The following is a 9,490-nucleotide window of genomic DNA, read 5'->3' as shown; positions in this document are numbered from 1 at the left end:
TAATTATGTTATTTTTATAATTCAGGCATGTAACAAAGGGTGATTACAATGTAAAGGAATAAATGTTCTGCTAGTAACATGAACACTGCCTTAATAAATTATTATTATTATAAAAGAATTACTTAGATGTGGAAAAATATTGAAACAGCTATTTAAGCACTCAATTCGTAACCACCTCATCAGTAGCAAGGTGATAAGGAGCAACCATTGTGAGTCTGCCAACATCAAACTGAGTCAAACTAATTTAACTGCTTTCTTTGGCAGAGTCCCTGGGTTATGGAGCAGTTTGCAAACTGGTACCAGGGAAACATAGCTTTAGGGGCTGGTGGAGAAATGTGGTACCAGAAAGCTGCTGGGAACACAGCAGTGACTACAAGTAGGTGGTGGCAGCAGTGACAGGGGTAGAGCCTTGAAGCACAAGGAGAGGGCTTCAATCAGACAGTGGAGAGAGCAGGAGCAGACTGAATCTGGCTGTTGACAGCCACTCTCTCAGGTCACTGCTCCTTATTTTCTCCTGCCTGAAGTCTAGAGTGCAGGACAGACATAAGTAGCTGCATAAGGTTCTGTGACCCATTTGGAGCACAGCACATTAAGAAAGTTGCTGCTAAACAAACCTTTTAATGTTGAGAAAAATGTAAATAAAGATTTAAATATACCAGGTAGGTTCAGTCTAGGGAGATGATGAGGAAAGTCAGATACATAATAAACTGGCATAAAAAGAATGATGATGACTTACTCTCCATGTAATTGGCTTGGTCCTTTTAGGTTAATTCAGTATGTTTGGGGAATAACTAGTATAACAGTGAAATGCTACAGGAAGCAACTTAAGCTTTGGAACCTACAATATGGGAGACTTCTGAACAACAGGGGGACAAACACAAGTTAAGAAGGGTCCAGATATACTTGATGTGCTTCAGAAAAAGGGAAATTGAGTAAATGGCTTCTACAGTTTCTTTACAATCGTGTTTGATTCTACAGTTAGCATGAATAACACAAGTTTGCACGAAGTCACTAAATTTTTTTAAGTAAGTTAAAGTTACAGGAAGAAAAAAATAATTAAAGCAAACCATCTAGATTTGCTGCTTAAATTTGGTAAAATAATAAGTAACTCGATCTTCATGTTAACATTGCTATTCCATGTTCCCAACATCACTGAAAGCAGTTCAACAAATGTAACTGCTGTTTCCGAACTTTTTTCTGAAGAGAAGTGATGCTGCTAATAAACATAAAAAATTACTTTATTGCTAGTGATTTTATATTACAATTTAGATTAAGTTTTATTTGCATAACCAACCAAACAAAATCAAAACCCTAAAATTACTAATGACAATGTATACTCACTTTTAAAAATCCTGCTATTTTATGACTGACTTTCTGAACACTCCAAACCAAAGTACTTTATTTCTACATATTATCAAAATAGCTATTTGTTTTGAGATTAGAGTAAAACCTCACAGAGGAAAGAAAGGCATAAAACTGTACATGATTATTTTACATTTAGTGTTCAGATGCCTACTGGGTTCTGGAGGCAATTTCCTAGAGTCATAGATACAAAAATAGAGAATCATCTTTATTAATGAGGTATGCATTTGTTCAGATCAGGTTTCTTGGGATACAGCCTTCTATTTGGATTTCAGCTGGCCAGCCATTGTATCTGTTCTTCTTCTGGTCAGAGTGGTTTATCTGTTTAAAAATTTAAAAGTAAAAAAAAAAAAAAAAAAGAAAAATCAATATTTGATATTCCATTTATGAACTAGCTTGTCCAAACTCATACAATAGAAGGGGATAATGGGGTAGGACTGGGAAGCTGAGTAATACATTGCACATCTTGCTTGACATAATGGGTGAAAATTCCCCCAGTTTCTCTCTCACACAGAGTGCTTTGCTTATTTCCCAGATGGCTGTCTTAATATACACTAAATTGAATACCTTTTTCCTGCAGAAGCTCTGTATGTGAAGAAGATTGCAACAGTATTTTAGGAAAAAACCCCAACCAAACAGCTATGAAAGTTTCATGAGCCTTTAGAGGGAGTCACTGTCATCAAGGGAACTGATCTCTGTATTGGGTTTTCTCATTTCTGTCAGCCTCTGTCATACAGATGAGCGCTACCGGGCTTACAGAAAGCGAATACAACAAGGTCACAGATGCAAACAGAAATCTGATGTAAAAATGGCAACTTTAGCCCTCCTGAAGCCTGAGGGCATGTTATTCAGAAAAGTTTTATGATGCAAATATTGCTGTATTTGCATGGCCAGTCTGTGGCAGCCCAATTTTTTCTATAAAAAAAGTTTTCATTTTAGGAATCCTTGGAATTTGTTCTTCCAGAAGAAAATGTAAGTCTCTGTACAGCATGTCAGGTTGGACATTTTAAAACTGAAACTCTCTAGAATCGCTGGTCACTTCTGAAATTTGTGTACAGATGGTTTAGTGCTGGTGTGGTAGAAGTCAGTACTGTACATGGCTCAGATTCAAAGCAAAGAATGATGGCACATTAGAGAACTGGCTTTGTGCGAGTGAGGCTTACTGAACAGACTACAGCTTTAGCTAACACATGAAATCTGCACCTGAAGATTATACCTTATATACAGACAAATATAAAGTGAAAATAAAACAAACCTGACCTTTTCTTTTTGGATGTCATCTGGCAGCTTGAAGCCTTTGGCAGCTATAAAAACCCAGCTTGACCTGAACTTCATATTCCGTATTTCTTTACTTCCCAGTTCTTCTACTGACTTTTTGGCGTCATTTTTTAACCTAGGAAAATGTAGTGGAGACAAGTGTTAAAAATTCAGTATGTGAAAAATGCTGAACAAGAAACCAGCTGAATCATGCTTTACATTAGTAAGTCAGCAGAAGCAAAAATGAGAAGTTTAAAAAACCCTGAGAGCTGTCTTAGTACCATGCTGTTACACTTTCAGAGCAAAGCTCTTTCTCTTTCTCCTCTTCCCATTCCTGGTGGTAATACAGCCAGCTTGTAACAGCAGAGCGGAAACAAAAATGTTTCTCAAATACTGTTTGATGTTTCAAGCCTTCTTAAATAAGGACAAGGACATCAATTGTTTATCAAATGAATGACGAAGTTTTCCGCCATACAGTTACTATATCATGAATTTAACTAAAAACCCCCTCAAGATTCAAAAGCACTTGAAGAGTCAGGTTAAGATGTCAGAAGGAATGTAAACTAGATACATTGTAATTGGAGGTGTGGACACCTTAACAGAAGGTTACCTCTGTGACCCAGAGGTAAGAACAGTGCTCAAACAAATATAATGCTATCTATCCATCTTTGGAATCATCAGCATACATGATATGGGTGAGTACTGAATGGACATGAATTAAAAAACTTTTTAGGCAGGAAATGAGAGAACAACCCTGACTATAGAATGAAATTTACCATTCCTTTTCACCATTATGCAATGGTAATTTTCAAGCTATTCATGGCTCTGTTCCTCAGCCTGTCATGGATAGCTTACTTACCGGGTGCTTCCATCATCATGAGTCACCATCAAAAGGAGGGACTCTTCTGGTGCATTTTTAATGAAAGCCACCATCTCTCCTGAGTGGTCTGTTGAATCAATTACAAACTGATTATACATTACAAACATAGCACATTCTGCCTACTTTGAACCTGCTTTCACTTTTTAGCCTCATCTATTCAAAATGAGACCTAATTAGGCATTTTTTTTTTTAATGTTTACAGGCAGAAGACCTAATCCTGAAAAGAACAGAAAGCCGCTAGCTCTCACTGAAGGCTAGGAGAGCATGGACTGGTCTGCACTTCCCAGTAGTAAACACAGATACTTCTGAACTTCTATGAAAGTCATTTATGTCCAGGGTAAGTATATAGATGGCTTCTTATGCTTACCTCACACAATATTATATATGCAAGCTAAGCACAGAATAGCCCAGGAAAAGTCACTGCTATTCTGTGAGCTTCCTACTAGCATGCTAACTACAGAGCTGAGTTACACACTCCACTGTCCACACACTTTGATTAAGTGGCAGCCTATTTGCAGCACTGAGGTATTTATTTGTTTTGCAATTGCTAAACATACACGAGACACTTGTCTTCCATACAAAAAAACTAACAGGCACCCTGGAGATATTAGTGTCTACAGATCATACATAAATTGTAGCCCCATGATTAGCCCCAGTGCATTCTATTTTGATGCAAGGTCAAAAGCATTCTTAAGTGGTCAAAGAATCATCTTCCAGTGCCTCACAGCATTCTGTTTTTCCTTACTAATGGTAATGAAATTGCTATTGTTCAAAGTTTGGAAAATGTGTTAGGAGCTAGTCCTACAGTAGATCATTTTTCTAGCTATATGGAAGGATGTTAAGAGACAGACTAACATATTCCTTATGATGATTTTACAACTAAAATAGAAGAAAATACATCAAGAAAAGGAATTTTTCTGAGGGAAGTATCTGAATGTGGTACCCAATTAAGTGCTGTTCCTACCAGACTGAAATCATGGAGGGGGAGACACTTAAAAAATGGCAACTTGACAATTAAAAAAAAGACAATTAGTTATCTCAACCAACAGGAGAAATTCAGCTTATCAGGCTAAATTTGTCATCAGATCTGGCCAGAGCGTATTTTATGAAGAAAACAGCTGTTTGTTTCTAGCTTATCCCCATCAATACTGCAATCATAGTAATTTGTAAGTGCAGAATAATCATATAAGTCATTTCTTAACACTGAAACACTAACTAAAGTTCTGTTAGACTCTTCTCCTTACCTCCTTCCCACATGTCAAAAAATTTTGTTGATGTAACTTTTCCTGTTTTATCTATAATTAAAACAAGAAGTAGTGTAAATAGGAGAAAAAATTATTAAAATCAATCAGCATATACAATATCTTGTGACATGGACAGTGGGATTGAGTGCGCCCTCAGCAAGTTTGCCGATGACACCAAGCTGTGTGGTTCAGTTGATATGCTGGAGGGAAGGGATGCCATCCAGAGGGACCTCGACACGCTTGTGAGATGGGCTGATGCCAACCTTATGAAGTTTAACCATGCCAAGTGCAAGGTCCTACACCTGGGTCAGAGCAATCCCAGGCATGGCTACAGGTTGGGCAAAGAAGAGATTCAGAGCAGCCCTGCGGAGAAGGACTTGGGGGTGTTGGTTGATGAGAAAATGAACGAGCCGGCTTCAGTGTGCGCTCACAGCCCAGAAAGCCAACCATATCCTGGGCTGCATCAAAAGGAGCGTGACCAGCAGGTTGAAGGAGGTGATCCTGCCCCTCTACTCTGCTCTCGTGAGACCTCACTTGGAGTATTGTGTGCAGTTCTGGTGTCCTCAACATAAAAAGGACATGGAACTGTTGGAACAAGTCCAGAGGAGGGCCACGAGGATGATCAGGGGACTGGAGCACCTCCCGTATGAAGACAGGCTGAGAAAGTTGGGGCTGTTCATCCTGGCGAAGAGAAGGCTGCGTGGAGACCTCATAGCAGCCTTCCTGTAGCTTAACTATAAGGATGCTGGGGATGGACTCTTCATTAGGGACTGTAGTGACAGGACAAGGGGTAACGGGTTCAAACTTAAACAGGGGAAGTTTAGATTGGATATAAAGAAGAAATTCTTTACTGAGAGGGCGGTGAGGCACTGGAATGGGTTACCCAGGGAGGTTATGAATGCTCCATCCTTGGCGGTGTTCAAGGCCAGGCTGGATGAGGCCTTGGGTGTCATGGTTTAGTGTGAGGTGTCTCTGCCCATGGCAGGGGGGTTGGAACTAGATGATCTTAATGTCCTTTCCAGCCCTAACTATTCTATGATTCTATGATTTTCAGCTAAAGCTAGGCACCTCTACTTCTGTGTATTACTGGGCCTCTGAGTTTTCTTTTGCTTAGGTTTTTAAATTGGAAGGAATATGGAATAATATCAATTTAAGATTTGGAGAAAATATTTTGTTTCATGTAGTCTCTGAATCACCAAATCATGAAGACATTTTTATTACTTTTTATTTTAAAGAAGAAATTCATTTTACTGTGTCCTTCCATGTTTTTGTATCTACATAAACTAAACTAGATCACAATCCTAAATAGGAAAAATGGTTACACCTAAGACTGTTTGACTGAGCTTAATACTATTCTGTGCAGTGTTTCAGATGTGAAGGCCTTCATACCATTTGAACGTCGGTGGACAGAAACTCAACATTCATCATTACTGCATGATGAATTGGGCATGCAAACAATTAGTAACAGAACATTTTGGTCAATATTCATCACTAATTATGCTGCTGCTTAGATGGCTATCTTTATTTAAATAACACAGGTACACGTGGAAACACTTCTCAAATTTCTAAATCCATGTCAACTGTGTTAAACTGATTTTTGTTATCAAAGACCCTGGTTGGATTCCTGCTACTGAGATGGTCTTTTCCATTTAGAATGCATCAGCTCATTTCTAGTAAGAAGACCCAGTAGTTCCTGATTCCTTTCTGGCTTATCTTTTAACCATATAGTGTGAAATCATGAAAGCAGAGACTTTTGAACATAGGACTCTAAATGGAAGGTTTATCATGTGGATGAAGGGAAAAGGTGGCAAAGATCTGTCAGCAGTAAAAGCATTCTAGAACTGGGTTTATTCTGAGCAGAGATCACAGAAAACGTTTACATAAAAAAGTATGTCTGTGTCTAGCATTTTTTTCTGTTACTTACAATTCACAATGGCAATGTTTATACCTCTTCCAACATTACCCTTCTTTTCACTTATAAGCCTGGAATTGAAGTAAACACAGTATCAGTATAATGCATCTGTCCAGAAGCTCTGATCCAAAGTTATATTTACCAGTGCTAAGTCATTTACTGATGCTTATATTTTCTTCAGTTATTTAATTCAAGACCTTGTAGGAAACAACAGCTACGGCATAAATATCTTGCACATTTTATCAGTTTCCTTCAACCATGCACAATTAATCTTCTAAAATGAGCCAGATCAACAAAGTACTTCGTACATATGCAGCCAGAAAAATAAAGGAGAAAAAAAACTAACCCAAGATAACATGTGGTTTTGTGGCAGTATTCTATGTGGACTGTATCACAAAAGGTCATTGCAAGGTTTTGAAGTCATTCTACCTGTCTAGTTTGAAAAGCCATGAAAGAACCTGACTCTGAGAAGGTGTTGACCATTCAAGGTACTGTAAATTGGCTATCCTGCATCATGAAAATTAAAAATCATACTTGAAGCTAACAGTTGAATGCATCTTACGTAGAGGAACAAAGAAAATAACCTGATACTAGGTATTTAATAAAAAAAAACCCCCCAAAACGGAGGGGAAGAATTAAATACTAGCAGACATATTCTGAAGCCCCCTAGTAAGAGCTTACTTTCTGCTACTGAATCAAAATGAAACACCCTTCTTTACATTACACAGCATTTGCTTAGATTTAAAGTTAGACTGTTACTCACAGCTCATCCTCAAAACAAATTTTAGCCAGCTTTCCTTTGCCACCACCACTAAGAATCCGATAGGCATAGCTCCCTGGTGAGCAGGGAGACCAGTGATCACATTTTTGTCTTTTTGGGACTGGGGCTACAACAAGAAAGATAAGAAAATAAGTTACTGGATGCTGCAAAAACAATTAATTTATGGAAAGAATCACTTAATATCGACATGCTAAGCTCAAACATGCATATACAGAACCCAGTTCTGCCAGTTTTCCATTATCATGGTGTGCTGGTTTTGGTTGGGGTAGAATTAATTTTCTTCATAGTAGCTAGTACGGGCTGTGTTTGGAACTTGTGCTGGAAAGTGTTAATAACACAGGGATGTTTTAGTCTCTGCTGAGCAGTTGCTTACACAGAGCCAAGGCATTTTCTCCTCATCACACCACATCATCAGCGACAGTTGGGGATGCACAAGGAGTTGGGAGGGCACACAGCCAGGACAGCTGACCCCAACTGACCCAGGGGATGTCCCATATCATATGGGGTCATGCTCAGCATGTAAAGCTGGGAGAAGAAGAAGGAAGGGGCGTCCATCCAGAGTGATGGCAATTTTCTTCCCAAGTACCTGCCACATGTAATGGAGCCCTGCTCTCCTGGAGATGGCTGAACACCTGCCTGCCCATGGCATGTGGTGAATGAATTCCTTGTTTTGCTTTGCCTGCATGTGCAGCTTTTGCTTTACCTGTTAAAAACTGTCTTTATCTCAACCCATGAGTGTTCTCATTTCTACCCTTTGGATTTCTTCCCCATCCCACCAGGGGGAAGTGGGTGAGTGGCTATTTGGGGGCTTAGTTGCTTGCTGGGGTTAAGCCACAACATATGGCAACATTATCTCAGATTTACTGGGGCTTTAAGTTATCATTGACTTTCAAACAGCTGTTGGACCAAAAGCAAGATTATTTAGGGAAAAATGCCCCATATAATTTGATCTGATCTGAATCCAGAGTGATAATTTTGTGATATTTCATATAACAGGAAAGAAGGGCTAGAGAGTTGAAGGTTTACTGCCTTGAAGTTAATAATGATTTCATTTTAAGCCTTTTTCACATGGCAACAGTCATAAAATAAGAAAAATGTACATATTAAGCCACTCAGTCAGATCTGAGAGAAAAAGTAATGAGAATTTAATTACAAAGTGTGGTTAGTGATTCAACACTTTATCATAACTGTAAAATGCATGTGATAGAACCAAAGCTGCAGCTATAGCTGTGTGCTTATATGCCAGCAAACAAATAAGGTGTTCTTACATTACTATTCAATTAATTATATTTGCATACTGGCAAATATAGGCTGATACTGTGTTTCTTGAAAGATATTGTCTTAGAAATAGTTCAGACTTGTACTTTACACAGCCAACTTCATTCTTACAGTAGAACATATTTGTTAGCTAACAAGCTGTTTGTCATTTAGCATGTAAATAGACAACATCAGATATAATATAACGAAAAAAAATAAAAATACAACTACACACCCCTCAACACTGGTTTCCTTCCAATGTCTTGAAGATTAGCCATAGGTGTTATTGTCTTTTGGGGTAAAAGAGCAGCGAATAAGTATCCCAAGTACCAAGCAGCCAACGAAGTCACCAGAATCCTTCCTAATTTCACAACACCTGCCAGGGAATGGGGGTAAGAAAACCACAGAGACATAAAGATGCTTTCATAGCAATACACAAACTCTTGTATTTTCTCCAGCATTGCTTCAGAAACTGGTTACTTTACTTCTGACACACTATGTTAACCACAGTCTTCAGAGGCAATTTATTTGTTGCATTCCCATCTCTGACAATCCCTGTTGTTCCTAAAACTTGATCTTCAAGCAGAGACCTCCCCCCAAGGCTCTTCTCAATCCACACCCTCTATACCCCAAAGAAACATGAAGTTCAACTTAATCTTCCTGGGATTTTGACTCTGGAATTTAAGTACCATATACTATACATGACTTTATGGGTAGTATGCAGTTATTATTGATTTTCTATGATAAGCAGACACTACAGGAATGGTTTAAAACATCAACCACAAAAGGAACTCCCT

General features: G+C 38.6%; 1 protein-coding gene across 1 annotated transcript; it reads right to left on the bottom strand.

The window, feature by feature from the left end:
* Positions 1-1,158: 1,158 nt before the first annotated feature.
* FAM3B (FAM3 metabolism regulating signaling molecule B) lies at positions 1,159-9,273 on the bottom strand. The gene is made up of 7 exons (XM_080614237.1): positions 8,929-9,273; positions 7,419-7,542; positions 6,668-6,726; positions 4,744-4,794; positions 3,479-3,566; positions 2,623-2,755; positions 1,159-1,683 (listed from the first exon to the last, which is right to left on the bottom strand). Exons 1-7 carry the CDS (start codon positions 9,152-9,154, stop codon positions 1,594-1,596), a joined length of 771 nt encoding a protein of 256 aa, XP_080470363.1. The 5' UTR covers positions 9,155-9,273; the 3' UTR covers positions 1,159-1,593.
* Positions 9,274-9,490: the final 217 nt, after the last annotated feature.

This window comes from Psittacula echo (genome assembly GCF_963264785.1).
Source record: "Psittacula echo genome assembly, chromosome: 3".
In the NCBI taxonomy this organism is placed as follows: Eukaryota; Metazoa; Chordata; class Aves; order Psittaciformes; family Psittacidae; genus Psittacula; species Psittacula echo.
The sequence above is the reverse complement of the archived record's forward strand: the minus strand, read 5'-3'. Positions and strand labels throughout refer to the sequence as shown.

Excerpts from the sequence above, each read along its gene's own strand:
- FAM3B (XM_080614237.1), bottom strand. The coding sequence starts at position 9,154 with ATGCTGGAGAAAATACAAGAGTTTGTGTATTGCTATGAAAGCATCTTT. Across the intron at positions 4,795-6,667 it reads AAACATTGCCATTGTGAATT|ATAAAACAGGAAAAGTTACA; the intron begins GTAAGTAACAGA and ends TTTTAATTATAG. Across the intron at positions 1,684-2,622 it reads ATGACATCCAAAAAGAAAAG|ATAAACCACTCTGACCAGAA; the intron begins GTCAGGTTTGTT and ends ATTTTTAAACAG.